This window comes from Neoarius graeffei, chromosome 22 (genome assembly GCF_027579695.1).
Source record: "Neoarius graeffei isolate fNeoGra1 chromosome 22, fNeoGra1.pri, whole genome shotgun sequence".
Lineage (NCBI taxonomy): Eukaryota > Metazoa > Chordata > Actinopteri > Siluriformes > Ariidae > Neoarius > Neoarius graeffei.
The window spans coordinates 6,530,064-6,550,095 of record NC_083590.1 but is presented as its reverse complement, the minus strand read 5'-3'; the positions used below and the strand labels follow the sequence as shown (position 1 = coordinate 6,550,095).

The window sequence follows — 20,032 nt, the reverse complement described above, 5'->3', positions numbered from 1 at the left end:
AATTTACCAGATCCATCTACATTTGCATCTCTAAAATTTGGGGTGCTGCAGCCATTAAAGGTGGATGATTTGGTGGTTAAGCCATATTACAGTATTGTAGGGACGTGTTTGCGTTAACAATTTCATAACCACATGGGGGCGAAGTCTAGAATTATTTAAGAATCTTAAATTACGGGCAGCACGGTGGTGTAGTGGTTAGCGCTGTTGCCTCACAGCAAGAAGGTCCGGGTTCGAGCCCCGTGGCCGGCGAGGGCCTTTCTGTGTGGAGTTTGCATGTTCTCCCCGTGTCCGCGTGGGTTTCCTCCGGGTGCTCCGGTTTCCCCCACAGTCCAAAGACATGCAGGTTAGGTTAACTGGTGACTCTAAATTGACCGTAGGTGTGAATGTGAGTGTGAATGGTTGTCTGTGTCTATGTGTCAGCCCTGTGATGACCTGGCGACTTGTCCAGGGTGTACCCCGCCTTTCGCCCGTAGTCAGCTGGGATAGGCTCCGGCTTGCCTGCGACCCTGTAGGACAGGATAAAGCGGCTAGAGATAATGAGATGAGAATGAGATGAGATCTTAAATTACGTTATTGTGTTTTCCAGATGCATCACTGCTCAGATTGTGGGAAGAGTTTTACTCAAAGTGGTAATCTCAGAAATCACCAGCGTATCCATACAGGAGAGAAGCCGTATGTCTGCTTACAGTGTGGGATGAGTTTTACTTGGCAGAGGTGTCTCCAGCGACACAAGCACATCCACACAGGAGAGAGACCGTACTACTGTGGACAGTGTGGGAAGAGTTTTACTCGTCGGAGTCATCTCCATGAGCACGAGCGCATCCACACAGGAGAGAAGCCGTATCAGTGCTCACAGTGTGGGAAGAGTTTTACTCGTCAGAATCATCTCCATCGGCACAAGCGCGTCCATACAGGAGAAAAGCCGTATTACTGCTCACACTGTGGGAAGAGTTTTAGTTGTCCGAGTCATTTCCAAGAGCATGAGCGCATCCACACAGGAGAGAAGCCGTATTACTGCTCACGGTGTGGGAAGAGTTTTACTTGGCAGAGGAGTCTTCGACGGCATGAGCGCATGCACACAGGAGAGAAACCGTACTACTGTGGACAGTGTGGGAAGAGTTTTACTTGTCAGAGTCATCTCCATCGGCACGAGCGCATCCATACACGAGAGAAGCCATATGTCTGCTCACAGTGTGGGAAAGGTTTTACTCGTCAGAATCATCTCCATCGGCACGAGCGTATCCATACAGGAGAGAAGCCGTATCACTGCTCACAGTGTGGGAAGAGTTTTACTCGTCACAGTCATTTCCAACAGCACGAGTATATCCACACTGGAGAGAAGCCGTGTGTCTGCTCACAGTGTGGGAAGAGTTTTATTTGGCAGAGGAGTCTCCAACGACATCAGCACAGCCACACAGGTGGAGGATCTTAACCAGCCCTGTTGGCCCACGTGCCATCACCGATGAACCAACACAAAGCAGATACAGTCCTACTCTGTCACAACACCCAGTCCTTGTTATCCAAGCTTTATGCACGCTGTCACAAACAAGTCATTTATAGCCTGGGAAAAGAATGCCTAGCGTCACGTAAATTAGGGGGAAGCTGACTCCATGGTGCCTTGTCACAGCAGGGAATTGTTGAGAACCCTGCGTAACTTCGCACTCATTCCAGACCAGACTTTTTTTTTTTTTTTTTTTTTTAAGATTTTTTTGGGCTTTTTTCACCTTTTATTGGATAGGACAGTGTAGAGACAGGACAGGAAATGAGCGGGAGACGGGGAGGGATCGGGAAATGACCTCGGGTCAGAATCGAACCCAGGTCCCCGGATTTATGGTATGGCGCCTTAGCCACCTGAGCCACAACGCCCCCCAGACCAGACCAGACCGGACCGGACCGGACCGGACCGGACCGGATTTTCAAGCATCAGTAAGACAGGTTTAGTATTTTAGGGACTTTTTTTTTTCTCTCTGAATAATGTTTTGTATTCCCAAATGAATCCTGAATCACACTATATGGCTCTTCCTTAAAAGATTGATTGATTGATTGATTGATTGATTACTTTATTCTGAACAATAAAGAAGATATAAAATAAAAATTTAAATAAAAAATACAATAATCAAAACATCATCATAAACAAACAGAATAGCGTAGCCACAAGGCAATAACATAATGTTCAGAAAGGATTAGGAAGAAGTAATAACTTATCCAATCCTAACCCTCTATACCACCACTAATCAAATGTCACTTTCCACCATAATAAACTATATATACAAAAGCAATAAACAAAAAAGAAAACATACCAACATATCAAAACATACCGACATGGTATAATATCGACCAAATCAAATCATATATACAGATACTTATGTTATGCATATAGACACACATACAATACATATATACAGTACATACATATACATATAACTATACACTAAATACAAGAAGACCAGTCACAGACTTACTCTCAATTTCATCATCACCTATATAGTCTGCCTGTCCTCATTCTCATATATTTTTATTAACATGTTTTTATATAATTTTTTAAACAGTTTTATGTTGGTGCTATTTTTGAGCTCATTATCCAGACCATTCCACAATTTCACCCCACAGACTGTTATGCACATACTTTTCATAGTTGTTCTAACATTTACTCTCTTAAAATTCATTTCCCCTCTCAGGTTATACCCACCCTGCCTTTCCATAAACGTATTTTGTACCTCACCCGGAAGGTTATGTCTTGCTTTATACATAATTTGTGCAGTCTTGTGTTTAACCAGATCAGTGAATTTCAGAGTGTGTGCTTTTACGAATAATGCGTTTGTATGCTCAAGATATCCCGTATTACTGACAATTCTTATTGCTCTTTTTTGTAATGTGCATAACGGCTGCAGGTTAGATTTGTAGGTATTACCCCATATCTCCACACAGTAGCTCAGATATGGAAGTATGAGTGCATTATACAGAGTATGTAGTGATTTATAGTCCAGAATGTATCTTGATTTCCCCAAAATTGCAGTAATCTTTGCTATTTTTGCTTTAACATGATTAATATGTGGTTTCCAGCAGACTTTATGATCAACAATCACACCCAGAAATTTTATTTCATACACTATTTCTATGGTTATGTTGTCAATTTTCAATTCAACTTGAGGGTTCGACTTATATTTTCCAAATAACATAATCTTTGTTTTACTCAAATTCAATGACAATTTGTTTACGTTAAACCACCTTTTTAATTGCTGTGAATGTTATATGAACAATGAGCCACTTACACACACGGATCCAAAGAAATGTACTCTAAAGAAACAGAGCCTAATCTAGGGCGCATAATACACGTTTTTTATCTGTCTGTCACACATCCACTTTTTGGGCACGAGAGTGATGGCGCGTGTCTATTCATTTTGTCACGCGTTTATAAGTAGAGCGTGTAGTCGCGTTTTACTGAATCTTGTGCGTATCAATTTGTCAGCACCAGCTAGCAAGCACTGCGGTAAATATAGTGTTGTTTACACACCAATCGGAAAATATCAGAAAGGACCGAAGTATTCCGAATGGTTTATTTAGCGGGTAAAACAGTTTTGTGAACTATTATACCATTGGTCACTGAACTGGAAGACAGTGTATCTCAACCAATCGTGTGAAGTGTTTTAAAAATACCCAAAAGCACATGGCATATCGTTCTGTCTCATCCAAACATAACAATGTCAAAACGCCTGGGGCCTCATGTACAAAGCTTGCGTACGCACAAAAAAGCTACGTACGTCACTTTCTGCGCAAACATTCGTATGTACAAAGATTGACTTGGCGTGGAAAAGTGCGGTACTCTACGCAAACCTCATGGCTGGCGTACGCACATTTCTGGTGCATCTTGGTACTTGGCGACACTTAGAGGCAGAGCAACGCAACTACATTTAGGCCTACTCGGTCAAGAGTCATGACATGGTGATAAGAGGCATCCAAAAATGCATCGGAACATCAGGATGCGTGAATTGAAATGTATGTCAGTCATACGACATTGTCGAGACACATAATGCGAGACTGTTGGGTAAATGCCAACAGATCCATCAACCATCCCTTCCATATTGTAATTACGGGAAATGAGAAACCCCAGCAATATCATTTCGATATTATTCCCATTGACTATTGGTTAATTAATTAAATTAAAGAATGCACATGCAGGACCATGCATTGCAGCTAGCTTAATAGATCTTCCTCGCGCATTTGCCGCGAGGTGTCAGACTGAAATATTATTATTATTATTATTATTATTATTATTAGTTGATGTTGCGTGGGGTAGCCTTATCACATAATTACCAAGATCAATATATGAAACGATTTCCAAGTGCGTACAAATCAGACACAACCGCGGTGTGTGGGGACCAATCACTAGCATGCATCAAATTAAATGAGGATATAAAAGCATGCGCAACATGTGGCGATAACCGATAGGATGACAATGGCGTGGTTGGCCTTATTGGAAGACGCTGCAAATGGTCGGATTAGGAGGGAATGGGTGTTCCGTGATTACACCGATTTCCTGGCTCACGATGATGACTGGCTTATCAGCCGATTCAGACTTCCAAGAGCCATCCTTTTGGAGCTCTGTGCTGCGTTGGGCCCAGGGTTGGAGAGGGAAACGGCGAGGAGTCACGCCTTACCCGTTCCTATCCAAGTCCTGACCACGCTTGGGTTCCTAGCAACAGGCTCATTCCAGAGGGAACTGGCCGACCGGTCGGGAATGAGCCAGACAGCTCTCAGCCGCGCTATTCCGTCTGTGTTAAATGGGATCATCTGACTGTCGGCCAGGTACATACGGTTTCCCTATGATGTGGCAGACCAAGCACAGATAAAAGCGCAATTTGCAGCGATAGCCGGTTTTCCAAATGTAATCGGAGTGATCGACTGCACGCATATTGCTATAAAGGCGCCATCTGAGGGTGAATATGTGTACGTGAATAGGAAACATTTCCACTCTATAAACGTACAGATTATATGTGATGCCCAAATGCGCCTGACAAATATCATGGCAAGGTGGCCTGGGGCGACCCACGATGCATTCGTCCTGGCGAATAGCTCGGTGGGAAACAGGCTGGATGCCGGCAGAGTGCGTGATGGGTGGTTACTTGGTAAGCAATCTAAAACACTTGAAGTGAATTCACTTGAAATATACACATGTTGGATAGCTTATGCTAGACCTATCCCAATTGCTCATAGGAGACAGCGGCTACCCACTCCGAAAATGGTTACTGACCCCCCTAGCCAACCCACGGACTGATCAGGAGCAGCGCTACAACAACCTCCACGCACGGACGCGGTCAGTGGTGGAGCACACCATTGGCCACCTGAAAAGCCGGTGGCGCTGCCTTGACCGGAGTGGGGGGGTGCTGCTCTATCAGCCCGACAAGGCGTGCCGTATTGCGCTGGCGTGTGGCGTGTTACACAATGTGGTGCAGTGGCACGGCGTGCCAATAATGGAGCAAGACCTGCCGGAGGACCCAGACCCTGGGCCTCACAACGAGGTGCCACAGCGACATGGCATACAAACCCGGCAGCGCTTAATAGCCACAATGTGAAAAGGTAAGGGCAGACGGGACACGGGACACCATTCATTTTTTAAGATATTCTTTTAATGTGTTATTCAGTTCCTTCAGTTCCTCGCGGAGTCCCTCGAGGTTGTCGTTAATCGCCTCTATCCCCTTTAAAATTTCCCCCTGCGACTCAAGGACTGCGCGCGTCAGCACCCGGCCTGTGGACCCGGCGACAGGGGCAGGCAGTGGAGAAGGGGGGGCAGGTGACAGTGACGCTGGATCCGCTCGGCTGGGGGTCCTCTTCCTGCTCGGGTGGGATGGACTGGGGGCCTCCTGTTGTTCCCTGGCACCCTGCTAGAATACATTTGTCATTAAAATCCTATTGTGGAAAATATGTGCACGTTTTATTTCTGGTTACATGTGGCTAGGAATATTGGGCCTACTAAGAGAGGAAGACATTTCCTCAAATACAGGGTGTCCCCGAAAAAATGTACACATTAGAGCACTAAAGGTGTTTTTTTTTTTTTTTTTTTTTTTTTTTTTTTTCAAAACCCATGTAACTCAAATAGACACTCATTGTGGCGCAGGCACTGCGGACGATGCGAATCATACCGTTATCTTGGTATAGGCTACATTCACATTCAGTGGCATACAATCAGTGACCGTTGCATGTCTCATAGCATACACTTTGAACATCACTTTAATTGGAGGTGACAGAACAATTAAGTGATGTATGTGAATTCTATTACACTGTGCTAAAGGCAGGGATTTCAGTTCACACACACTTTATGGCGATTTAGAGTATAGGCTACATTTTTCGGGATGCCCTGTATGAAAATGATTACAGCACCTATGAGATCCTGCTGGGCCAAGTCGGAGTCCCCCTCTTCGGGCAGAATCACACCAACTAATGCATGGTCACCGAGGACCGCGGTCACCCTCTGGTCGAAAGGGGAGAGGGCCTCGACCCCCGGCCCGCCACCCGTCTTCATTGCGCTCCTGTGCTGCGCAGCCATCCTCCTTTTCACGTCTACTTTGATGTCCGACCATTATTTTTTTTAGTGTCGGCTGTGGATCAATTGTTGGCCCCGACTTGATTGATGACATTAGTTATTTGCTCCCAATTCAGATGTTTGGTTTTGGTGCTGATTCCGGAGGAGAGGCTTCCGAACAAGATCTTGTGTCTTGCCTCTACCTCGCAATCTGTGAAATTTCTTTTTCGAGATTTCGCCATGTCTTTTACCTAACGTGGGCCTTACTGCAGGTCTATTTATACTAATTAACATTCAGTGTGGAATAATTGAGGGAGGAGACGGGGCGGGGAACGGGGCTCATGCATGTGCGCCGAATTCCACGTTGATTGGGATGTACAACAGGAGAGTGCGTGGAAACCTTCGTACGCACTGATTGATACATCCGGATTTTTTTGGTCGTACGCAAATTTCCCGATTTTGACGTGCGCACATATTTAGTGGGAAATCCACGCAGGTCTTTGTACATGAGGCCCCTGGTCACGTTGAAAGACCTTTGGACGAAAAAACAAAACGAAGACACAGAAGTGACCGATACTAATCCAGCCGACATTACACAACCCGACACAAGTACTACCGATGAACCAACCAAGAAGAAAACGAAATATGAAACCGAAGTCGACGATGTTACCACCGAAGTGACAGTCCAGGCAGATACGAATTTGATAATGGTTGGTATTATAGAAGTTTTACATAGATGTTATGAAATAGATTTAATCTGTTCTTGTATAATGGTAGGTACTGTAACATTTACTGTAAATAAGAGTTTATCATGATAATATACTGTTTAGGAAGTCTGAATTTTGGGATTATCTCTAGTCATCTATGTCAAAAACTAGTTTAAAGAAGTTCTACATGAATACTGTTTGTTTTTTTGGGAGTAATTTGTTTAATTCAGTTTAGTATTCTGTTATTAATCATTCAAATAGTAAAGGTGCTTAGTCGATATATAAGACATGTATAAGTTTGTGTACAAATATGATCTTAGAGTAATTATATGACAGTGTGAAGACATACTAAGTCATTTGATTCTGATTGATAATGGTTTTTGAAGTTTGAATTTGATATTATTTTCCTAATGCCAATATACAATTAGTTTGATAATGTTTGGTATTATGTAAGTTTTATTTAAAAATATTATGAAATATATTTAATCTGTTCTTGTGTAATTGTAGGTACTGTAAGATTGTAAATGATAGCGATTAGGCCATTATTAAAAAAACGTTCTGTTTCCGGTCCACCGGCCGGGTGAGTGCCGTTTGTGCGGTTGAAATATATATATATTTTAACACCGTTTTTTTTTTTTTACTTTTTTTTTCACCTTTATTGGATAGGACAGTGTAGAGACAGGAAATGAGAGAGACGGGGAGGGATCGGGAAATGACCTCGGGTCGGAATCGAACCCGGGTCCCAGGATTTATGGTGTGGCGCCTTATCCACCTGAGCCACGCAGCTGAGCATGCTATGAATTAACAACAGTGGTCTGCAGTGGTGGCTACACAATTACACACTCAGCGGACGTTTCTCCATTTGTGTATGAAAATACACTCCAACGACTCATTTTGGTTTCATTTACCAACGGTGTCTTTTGATGCCAGCACATAATTGAACGAGAGAAGACTGGTTTACTGGAGACAAAATAAGCGTTATCTCTGCTTCTGTTCCCTCTGACACACTACTGCCTCCGTCGAGTGCGCGCGCACTCTGAACTGAATCAGCTCTGCGCATGCGCCGTGCGGCACAAAAAACTGGCAGCCACCATGAAGGAAGGAGATCCGGAGTTTTCAAACATTTGCTTAAGTGTGAAATCGCAAAATGGTATTCTAGCAAACAACAAAATAGTAAAGATTCAGAAAAACAAATCATTCAGTGATCACTTTAATAGTGTAATTTCATCCGAACTAGGCCTAACGGTCGATTTAGAACTACAAAAAGTCCGTGTGTCGGACATTTTAAGTACCTTTGTAAGTTTTGCAAATGTTGCAGTCAGCGTTTAAAATGCTAACTTAAAGTTTTTGTACAAGTTTCAGTTGATTTTAACTGTCATTTTATTAAATGTGTCTGCTTTTGTAATAAAGTACTGGAAGAAAAAGCAAACACAGCATTGCGATTTCTTATCCATCCATATAGCCTAGTAAACTAGATGCACCCGCCTAGCGGCCAAAAATATTTTTGCCTACGAGTGGGTCTAGCCTCGGACCATATCAACAACATACCCCGGGCATCAAATGGTGCCCGGCAATCACAACGCAAGGTTTTTGTTTGGATTCTTTGGGCGGGCTTTTGCAGGAGTGACGACAAGGCTGCGCGACGCTGGAGAAAGCGCAACAGGAAAGATGGCTACGGCTATTGAACAACATTCGTTTGACTCCGCTTTGGAATCAGTTTTAGAAGAATTAGACTTGGAGTTTTCGTTGAAACATGAGCAGGAAGAGGCTCTCCGCTCATTCCTTTTCAAGAAGGATGTTTTCGCTGTTTTGCCGACCGGCTATGGCAAAAGTCTGATCTACCAGCTGGCTCCGCTCGTAGCCAAAAGGATGGGGCTAGTTTGTGCAGTACGAAGAATTAATAAACAGCTTTGAAACATTACTTTTTGATTGTTTCTTATTTTCCCGTTATTTTAAATTTAAGGGAAATTATTTCACCAAACACCACTAAATAAAAACTCTCAAAAACAGTTTAAGCAAACCCTTGAAAAACACTTTAAAAAAAAATAAGAGTGTATGTTAAGTATGTGGTACAGACTCCAAACTTGTGGTCATTATCTCCAAACTTCTTAATATCTAGAACCTGTTTATTAATTAATACACATTTTGAAAAATTATTTATTTCAAGGTCTCCCCCACTGCTTTCTGTCGCTCTGACTACGTCACAGTCACTGTTGCGCTGATTGGTCAGAGCGTTGGCCTGTACACACAGAGACAGTTTGAAAGACAATGGGTTGTTCCTACCCACACCCTTCGGAAATGTCTACAACCGAGACCAGACTAAATATTCACATTTAGTCTGGCTTGCCAGGCTACCATCCATATATAAAAAAAAATCCCTCCCTCCCGACTGAAATTTTTTTTTGCTCACCCGGTGGACAGGAAACGGATTTTTTTTTTTTAAGGATGGCCTTATATACTTTTTAGGAAGTCTGAATTTTGAGATTATCTCCAGTCATTTATGTCAAAATCTAGTTTAAACATAGGTAGATTGTTTGTTTTTCACTTTCATGAAAGGTGGTCTGAACAAAACAAATATGATAGCATTTTTAAATATTTGATAGTGATTTTATTTTATTCAGAAAGTCAGATTTTTCATCTTATTATAAATTAATAGTGGCAAGACTACATGGATTTTAGACTTAACTATATCAAATGATGTAATATTAACCTAGTCATATTTGAAATGCAACATTATACTACTGGTGGACAAATTGGTAACAATTTGAAAACAGTAAGCTAGTCATATAACAGAAAACTAGTCATATTTGTAAGGTTTTGCAGTATATAATTCTTCATATAGTTTTTGATCTAAAATCTTTACATTTTTAAAGTTCAGATCTGATCATAATGTTTGTGCAATACTATAAACTGTGGATAAGTGTTTGCTGATATGGTTTTCCTATCACTGTATTAAAGGATATGTATAGTGCCATAATTATGATATTATATAGATTAACATCTGATATGAATGTTTGTTACATGTATTTAGTTTTATTAATAAAACTGTTCTGTTTATAGATGTACTCTTGAAAATGTATTACTTATTTTTCTGTCCCCACTAACTGGAACAAATGAGAGATATTTTTACCCATGTTAATATTTTCTGTCCCCTGTTTCTACAACTAGTGAGGGATCTGTCCCCTATTTTCAAATTCCTAGATTAGGCTCTGAAGAAATGCACTGTTTTACTTGAACCAAAGGGTGTTTTTTTTTTTTTTTTGCTTTAAAATCTGTTTGTCTAAAAGTTATAACAGTCTTCTTATCCATGTTAATGCTGCTCACATTTATTACGCTAATAAATATACTTGTACAAATAGGTACTGATTAATAAATGGCTAATGTAATGATTGTCATTTTTAAGTAACATGACATGCATCCTGAATTGCCCTCTTAAAGGAGGATTCAACAGATAACTATTGGTCTGACTGCCCATTTTGAATAATTAATAGTGGACAACAATTGCGATAAAATATGCGAATTAGCGACAATTTTCACTTGGAATCACATTGAATTGATATTCGCATATTTTACCGCAATTGTTGTGTCTCCAGCTAGTCGCAGGCTGTCACAGCCCAGCTTTCCCTCGGCAGGCAGGGAAGTAGAGGAAGCCTCATGGAAACTGACTTGAAAAGGGTTTGCGACGGCTTTGCGACACCAGCGATGCCTTTGCGGCTATTTTGAGAGAAATTTTGTTGCGCGAATTTTTTGAACATGTTCAAAATTTCAACCCCCCTCAGGTGAGTGAGCCTCAGAACACTGGTGCAGAGGGAAAGCCCGGGCCGGTTTGCTGGCGCTGCGGGGAGCCGGGCCACCTTCAACAGCAGTGCACGGCGATGGAAGTGGGCGCGGTGGTTCAGATCCCCGACGCGCCAGAGGCCGCCCTCGATCGGGCCGGAGTGTATCGCATACCGGTGAGTATCCAAGGGGCTACATATCGGGCGTTGGTGGATTCTGGTTGTAATCAGACCTCAATTCGCCAAAGCCTGGTGCAAAACGAGGCATTGGGGGGAGCACAGGGGGTGAAGGTGTTTTGTGTGTGTGTGTGTGTGTGTGTGTGTGCGTGCACGGGGACATTCACAGCTACCCTTTGGTGTCGGTCCACATTTTTTTCAGAGGGGAAAAAGTTATAGTGAAGGTAGCGGTTAATCCTCACCTTACCCACTCTTTAATTTTAGGGACTGATTGGCCGGGATTTTGGGATTTGATGACACACTTGGTCAAGAGTGGGTCCTGCCATTTAACGGGGGGAGGCCCCGGTGTTGCTTTGGCGGGAGCAGCTGTCGCAGAGCCATCTACGTCATCTCCGCGTCAGAGTGAGGAGCCGCCAGCCCCTCCTCTCTCTTGGGGAATCCCTCGCCGATTTCTCATTAGAGCAGTCGCGAGACAAGACTCTGCGACATGCGTTTGACCAAGTGAGAGTAATCGATGGTCAAACGCTCCAGCCGAACGCCACCCCGGCCTTCCCCTACTTCGCGATTATGAAGGATAGGTTATACCGAGTGACGCAGGACACTCAGACTAAAGAGCGAGTCACACAACTTTTAATTCCAAAGAGCCGCCGGGAATTGGTATTCCAGGCGGCTCATTTTAATCCCATGGCTGGACACTTAGGGCAGGATAAGACACTAGCCCGAATAATGGCCCGATTCTATTGGCCGGGGATTCGCGGCGATGTTCGTAGGTGGTGTACGGCATGCCGCGAATGCCAGTTAGTAAATCCGGTGGCCATTCCAGAAGCGCCTTTGCGCCCCCTCCCATTAATCGAGACCCCGTTTGAGAGAATTGGGATGGATCTCGTCGGGCCATTAGATTGGTCAGCACGAGGGTACCGCTTTATATTAGTTCTGGTGGACTATGCAATGCGATACCCGGAAGCAATGCCTCTGCGCAATATCTCAGCACACAGTATTGCAGAGGCACTCTTCCACGTTATCTCCCGAGTTGGAATCCCGAAAGAGATTCTGACTGATCAAGGCACCACATTTATGTCATGGACACTGCGCGAACTGTATGGGTTATTGGGGATTAAGCCAATCCGCACCAGCGTGTATCACCCACAAACGGACGGTTTAGTAGAACGGTTCAATCGCACCCTCAAAAATATCAATAAAAAATTTGTAAGTGAGGACGCACGTAATTGGGATAAGTGGCTCGAGCCCTTGTTGTTCTCAGTGCGAGAGGTCCCCCAAGCCTCCACGGGGTTCTCATCTCATCTCATCTCATTATCTCTAGCCGCTTTATCCTTCTACAGGGTCGCAGGCAAGCTGGAGCCTATCCCAGCTGACTACGGGCGAAAGGCGGGGTACACCCTGGACAAGTCGCCAGGTCATCACAGGGCTGACACATAGACACAGACAACCATTCACACTCACATTCACACCTACGGTTAATTTAGAGTCACCAGTTAACCTAACCTGCATGTCTTTGGACTGTGGGGGAAACCGGAGCACCCGGAGGAAACCCACGCGGACACGGGGAGAACATGCAAACTCCGCACAGAAAGGCCCTCGCCGGCCACGGGGCTCGAACCCGGACCTTCTTGCTGTGAGGCGACAGCGCTAACCACTACACCACCGCTCCACGGGGTTCTCCCCGTTCGAATTATTATATGGGCGTAAGCCGCGTGGCATCCTAGTCGTGCTGCGGGAAAATTGGGAGGAGGGACCTTCACAAAGTAAGAACGAAATTCAATACGTTATGGATCTGCGCACAAAACTCCACACGCTCACCCACCTAACCCAGGAGAATTTGCGGCAGGCCCAAGAACGGCAAGCCCGCCTGTACAACAAGGGTATGCGCCTTAGGGAGTTCACACTGGGAGATAAAGTACTCGTACTGTTGCCCACATCGAGCTCCAAATTGATCGCCAAGTGGCAAGGGCCCTTTGAGGTCACACGGCGAGTCGGGGACGTCGACTATGAGGTGAGGCGAACGGACAGGGGTGGGGCACTACAAATTTACCACCTCAACCTGCTTAAACTCTGGAATGAGGGGGTCCCCATGGCATTGGTGTCGGTGGTTCCAGAGAAGGTGGAGCTGGGGCCGGAGGTTCAAAAGGGGGCATTGGCATCACGCACCTCTCTGGCCCCCTGTGGAGACCACCTCTCCCCGACCCAACTCACGGAGGTCGCCCAGTTGCAGACCGAGTTTTCGGATGTGTTCTCGCCCCTGCCCGGTCGCACTAACCTCATAGAGCACCACATAGAGACACCCCCGGGGGTAGTAGTGCGTAGCCGCCCTTACAGGCTACCCGAACACAAAAAAAAGGTGGTTCGGGAAGAACTTGAGACCATGCTCGAAATGGGCATCGTCGAGGAGTCCCACAGTGACTGGAGCAGCCTGGTGGTCTTGGTACCCAAGGCCGACGGGTCGGTCTGGTTCTGTGTGGACTATAGAAAAGTCAATGCGGTGTCTAAATTCGATGCGTACCCGATGCCTCATATTGATGAGTTGCTCGATTGACTCGGCACTGCTCGCTCTTATTCAACGCTGGATTTGACGAAGGGATAGTGGCAGATCCCCTTGACTCCACTATCCCGAGAAAAAACGGCCTTTTCCACACCGTTTGGTTTACACCAATTCGTCACCTTTCCGTTTGGGCTGTTTGGGGCGCCCGCTACGTTTCAGCGGCTGATGGACAGAGTCCTCCACCCTCACGCCACTTATGCGGCCGCCTATCTAGATATCATCATCTATAGTAATGACTGGCAGAGGCACCTCGAACATCTGAGGGCCGTCCTTAGGTTGCTGAGACGAGCGGGGCTCACAGCCAACCCAAAGAAGTGTGCGATTGGGTGGGTGGAAGTATGGTATCTGGGCTTCCACTTGGGCAACGGGCAGGTGCGTCCCCAAATTAATAAGACGGCAGCGATTGCGGCCTGCCCGAGGCCCAAGACCAAAAAGGGGTTGAGACAGTTCCTGGGGCTGGCTGGCTATTACCGTAGGTTTATACCTAATTATTCGGACATCACCAGCCCGCTGACTGATCTCACTAAAAAGGGGGCACCAGATCCGGTCCAGTGGACGGAGCAATGCCAGCGGGCTTTTTCTGAGGTGAAGGCTGCACTGTGTGGGGGGCCACTTTTACACTCCCCTGACTTTTCTCTCCCCTTTGTGTTGCAAACCGATGCGTTGGACAGAGGGCTGGGGGCGGTTTTGTACCCAGGAGGTGGAGGGGGAGGACCGCCCTATCCTGTACATTAGCAGGAAGCTGTCAGTGCGTGAGGGGCGCTACAACACGATTGAGAGTGTCTGGCGATCAAGTGGGCGGTCCTCGCCCTCCGTTACTACCTGCTGGGGTGCCCTTTCACCCTCTGTTCAGACCACGCGCCCCTCCAGTGGCTCCACTGCATGAAAGATGCCAACGCGCGGATCACCCGTTGGTATCTGGCACTCCAACCCTTCAATTTTAAGGTGGTCCACAGGCCGGGGGCCCAGATGGTCGTGGCGGACTTCCTCTCCCGTCAAGGGGGGGGAGTCGGCTGCAGGCCGGACGGCCACCCGGCCTGAGTCGGGCGGTGGGGGTATGTGGCAGCGGGGGCGTGGTCAAGCGCCGGTCTGTGACAGGAGGGCGGAGTCAGGGAAGGTAAGTGGCAGAATCACTACACCTGACTGCAATTAACCTGTGTTTGTGTGTGTCTTCCCAGTGACTGTGCTCTATTTAGGGAAGGAGAGCAGGGGAGCTCATCGCCGGATGAGACGCTAGTCTGTGTCTCTAGTATACGAATAAATGTTGTTAAGACTGAAAAGTTTGGCAATAAAAAAAGCATATACGAACTTGATCTCTGTCCTGCCGTCCTCTGTGCTCCACCCACGCCTATCGAACCGCTACACTCCTAAAATGAGGAACAGCCAAAATAAGGTTTACCTTACACACAAATTACAACAGTCACTCCCAACTGGTCCTGAGAAACAGCAGAATGACACATGCGTTTAAAAGGTAAATACACAATTGGGATAAGCAGGTGTTCCAATTAAAATGACCAGTGAGTGTATACAATTCGGTTTACCATTCAAAATAAATGGACTAAAGAAATCGCTTTCAGACATGTTTATGCTTGTTACCGAGGGAAAGTGCATTACTATTTTAAAATGTACTCCAGGTTGTCCCTCTTTCCTCGCCTTCTTAGGCCAGTGGTCCCGTGTGTGATGTAGATGTGACGCACTTCCGAGTTGTTATGGGAAATTGTTGAAAAGAGACCACTGAGCTCTAGCACCGGGCCATTTCCGGGAAATAAGAGTTTGGGTCGTGGCAACAGCGTCAGCCTCAGTTCCAAGGTTTCAGTTTTGAAAACTGTAAGAGGTAAGAGTAGAATAATATAAAGTACAGACACTTGGTATATTTTACTTCTATGAGGGCCCGTTTACACGAGGACGCTGTCGGGTAAAAACGACAAAATATTTTATCGGAAGTGCCTTTCGTCGACACGGGGACAGCGTTTCCGAGGCTGAAAAACGGAAAATATTGAAAACGCCTTCCAGAATGGATAAGTTAAAAACAGCCCCCGTTGCATATCCATCTAAACTACCCAATACGCGAAACTGCTCGGATCTGCTCATGTCGGGTACGCGTTTATGTCATACATATGTCATATACTGTACATGCCAGCCCGGGAAGTAAGAAAGTAAGTAAAAAAGTAAGAGCATGTCTGATTACATCGATCCAACGGAATAAGCGTCCAGGAGTCCTTCGAACATCTATACTGAATCTGCACATATACCGTTAATGAACAGAGGCGGGTATAGTATGCTCTTACTTTTTTACTTACTTTCTTACTTACCATAGCCAGAGTAGTCAAAGTTTTCGCGGTGCAGATCAGATAAGACGGAAGACGTTGCGTATGCATGCAGACATAGCGGAGGTCTTTCACAGCACCAACTAGCCGCCTGGCATGCACATCCAATTGAATTCCACACATTTATGCATCACCGTATAGACGCAGATTTCCTCCTTGAAAACGGTCGTGTAGACGCGGAAAAAAGGGAGAACGAAAACGGACTTTTGCGTTTTTATTTCAGACCATCCCCGTGTGAAGTGGGCATGATTTTTAAATTGTTCGTTTTGGATTACGCTTCATTTTTGTAGCTACTGCCTCATAGGGTAAATATATATGCCATATTTACTGTATAGTGTCGCAGCGTGTCGCCATCAGTCAGCACCATCATAGCAACCCAGAAGTTCTCTCTCTCTCTCTAAAATAAAGTCCTCATTTTATTGCCCACTGCAAGTTCAAAATTGCTCACCAAGTGGCAAGGGCCCTTTGAGGTCACATGGTGAATTGAGGAGGTCGACTGTGAGGTCAAACGTCCAGATAGGAGTGACACTTCAAATTTATCACCACAATCTCCTGCAACTTGTAATGGAAACTTCTAATAAACACTTCAGAATGCTTAGCAGTTGTCTTTTCAGTTATTTATTATAATAGATCATTATAAAATATATATAAAATAGGAAAGGAAAGAGAAGAAGACACCACTTCAGTGATGCTGAGAGTACGCACACTCTGAGTTGTGTGTTAGTGGCTGTTATCTATTCTACTCTAAAGGCATTCGCTTACTGCTCGCATCTTCACGTGATTGGCTCAAGATTTTCTATGAAACTTTGTTAAAGCGTGCACCTGGCGTGCTCTGGTATGTGCAGGCGGATGGATAGTTAAGGAGAACTCTGGCACCCTGCTTATCACCACCAAGGCCATAGAAAGGCGATTACAACATGGGAAAAACATCTTTCTCAGTACACTAGGCCACTTGAGCTCAACACACAGAAACACAGAGAATAGGAATGTTCATCCACTAAATTTCCCTCACAAACTGTGGAGAGAGGAGGTTCCTGTGGCTCTGGCAATGGTAGTTCCAGAGAGGATGGAGCTGGGATCAGAGGTAAGTCTCAAATGTGTGACCCAATTCACCCCAGACTCCTGTGAAGACCATCTCTCACTGTCCCAGAGAGCACAGATTATTAAGTTGCAAGAGGAATTCTGTGACGTGATCTCGCCCCTACCTGGTCATGCTAACCTCACAGAGCACCACATTGAGACTCCCCCAAGGGTGGTTGTGTGCAGCTGCCCGTATCAGCTCCCTGAACACAAGAAAAATGTGGTTCGCGATGAACTCCAGGCTATGCTTAAGTTGGGAATAATTGAGGAATCGCACAATGACTGGAGTAGCCCAGTGGTCTTGGTTCCAGGTTGGTCCAGATGGGTTGGTCGGATGAGTCCAGACGGTTCTGTGTGGGCTATAGAAAAGTCAATGCGATGTCTGTCTAAATTTGACACACATCCAATACCTCGCATTGATGAACTGCTTGATTGGTTACACGTGGCTTGCTTTTACTCCACACTGGATTTAACAAAGGGATATTCGCAGATCCCCTTGACTCCATTATCCCGTGAGAAAATGGCCTTTTCCACTCTGTTTGGCTTACACCAATTTGTCACCCTTCCTTTCAGATTGTTTGGGGCTCTAGCGATATTTCAGCGTCTCATGGACCGAATTCTCCATCCCCACAATGCATATGTGGTGGCCTACTCAGATGATATATTCTCATCTCATTATCTCTAGCCACTTTATCCTGTTCTACAGGGTCGCAGGCAAGCTGGATCCTATCCCAGCTGACTACGGGCGAAAGGCGGGGTACACACTGGACAAGTCGCCAGGTCATCACAGGGCCGACACATAGACACAGACAACCATTCACACACACATTCACACCTACGGTCAATTTAGTCACCAGTTAACCTAACGTGCATGTCTTTGGACTGTGGGGAAACCGGAGCACCCGCAGGAAACCTACGCGGACACGGGGAGAACATGCAAACTCCGCACAGAAAGGCTCTTGCTGGCCACAGGGCTCGAACCCAGACCTTCTTGCTGTGAGGCGACAGCGCTAACCACTACACCACCGTGCCGCCGATGACATAATCATTTATAGTAATGATTGAGAGTGGCATTTACAGCATCTTAGGGCAGTTTTGAGGTTGCTGAGGCATGCTGGGCTCACAGAAAATCCAAAGAAGTGTTTAATTGGGCAGGTGGAAGTATGGTATCTTGGCTTCCACTTGGGTCATGGGTAGGTGCGGCCCCAAATTGATAAGACTGCAGTGATTGTGGCCTGCTTGAGACCTAAGACCAAAAAGGGGGTGAGGCAGTTCCTGGGGTTGGCTAGCTATTATAGGCAGTTCATGCCTCACTTTTCAGACATCACCAGCCTGCTGACTGACATCACTAAAAAGGGGGTGCCAGATCCAGTCCAGTGGATAGAGCCATGCAAACAGGCTTTTGCTCAAGTAAAGGTGGTTTTGTGTGTGTGCGTGGGGGGGGGGGGGGGGGGCTGTTGCATTCTCCTGACTTTTCTCTTTCTTTTGTTTTACAGACGGATGCGTCAAACAGAGGGCTGGGGCCTATTTTGTCCCAGGTGGAGGAGGGGGAAGAGCATCTGGTGCTGTACATCAGCCACAAGAGTCATGCGAGAGTCAAAGTACAGCACAATAGAGAAGGAGTGTCTGGCCATTAAGTAGGTGGTCCTCACTCTCTAGTACTACCTGCTATGATGCCCATTTGCCCTCTGTTCCAACCATGTCCCACTCCAGTGGGTCCACCGGATGAAGGATACCAATGTGCAGATCACTCGTTGGTATCTGGTCATTCAGCCCTTGTAATTTGAGGTGGTCCACAGACCGGGTGTACAGATGGTAGTTGCAGATTACCTCTCCTGTCGGGGGGGAGGGGGGGCTGTCAGCTGCAGGCTGGACAGCTCCTTGGCCTGAGTCAGGCGGTGGGGGTATGTGGCAGTGGGGGCGTGGTTGAGCATAGGCTGTGAACTGCAAGGAGGCAGGTTGAACCAGCAGGTCATGTGTGATGTGCACCTGTGTCAAATTACTGCCTGTCTATTAACCGGTGTGTCTTTCAGAGAACCAGGAACAAGTGAGAGAGCTGTCTCACCCCGTGTGTGTGTGTAAGTTGATGTATAGTTGTCACTGAAAAGTGTCAAAAATAAAAGAACTCACCTGTTCTGAAGTCTGCTTCCAGTTCCTCTGTTTCCCTACAAGTTAAAGTGTTGTTACAATAGTGTTCAGCACACCATTCCTCTGCAGACTAACCCATATGCAGAAGCAGTGAGTATCCTTACTGCATTTGCCATCAGTCCTGCCCATGAGCCCACCTCTGGGCTGAATTTCCATCCTGAAAATAATGGAACCAGTGTCCTAGTCCGCTCAAAGCAAGCTGTGACATGTTACACTGGAAATAAACCAAATGTTCTCCAGAGACTTTGCAAACCAATACAGCCACATACTCCAAAATTTAACCCAGCATTCCCTTTCGTGGTCATGGGAGAGAGGAGTACCACGTTTCACCACCTGAACTATGTGACATTAATGCCTTTATACAGGCACTTCCTAGCCCTAAGGAAATACATATCTTCTGTGATTCTGTGCACTCTCACACTCATTATGCTCAACTCACTGGTCCTGATTATCGCTGTATTCTCATGCATGTACTGGAGCCAGAAGTCACTGATGCTGCATTGCAGGAGGAGGACAGCTGTCCTCACTGACTCCCAGCCACAGTGGATACACACAAGTTGTTTGAAAAGGTGTCCACAATCATGCCTTCCTGTTGACCTCCCACCTGAAAAGGCAGGAGCAATTCAGCAATCAAAAAGTCCTGAGGGGACCTCTTCTTATCTCGCCTGTTTACAACCCCATTTCTAGAAAAGTTGGGATGTTTTCCAAAATGCAATAAAAGCAAAAATGTATGATTTGTT

The 20,032-nt window shown here is 45.7% G+C and overlaps 1 protein-coding gene across 1 annotated transcript in view; it reads left to right on the top strand.

Annotated features, from left to right (window-relative positions):
* The window catches only part of LOC132870267 (zinc finger protein 850-like), an 89,750-nt gene that overhangs the window by 4,515 nt on the left and 65,203 nt on the right, over positions 1-20,032 (top strand). The window contains exon 2 of the mRNA XM_060903907.1: positions 587-1,429. Coding sequence (XP_060759890.1) covers positions 587-1,429 — 843 coding nt within the window. The remainder of the gene's footprint in view (positions 1-586; positions 1,430-20,032) is intronic.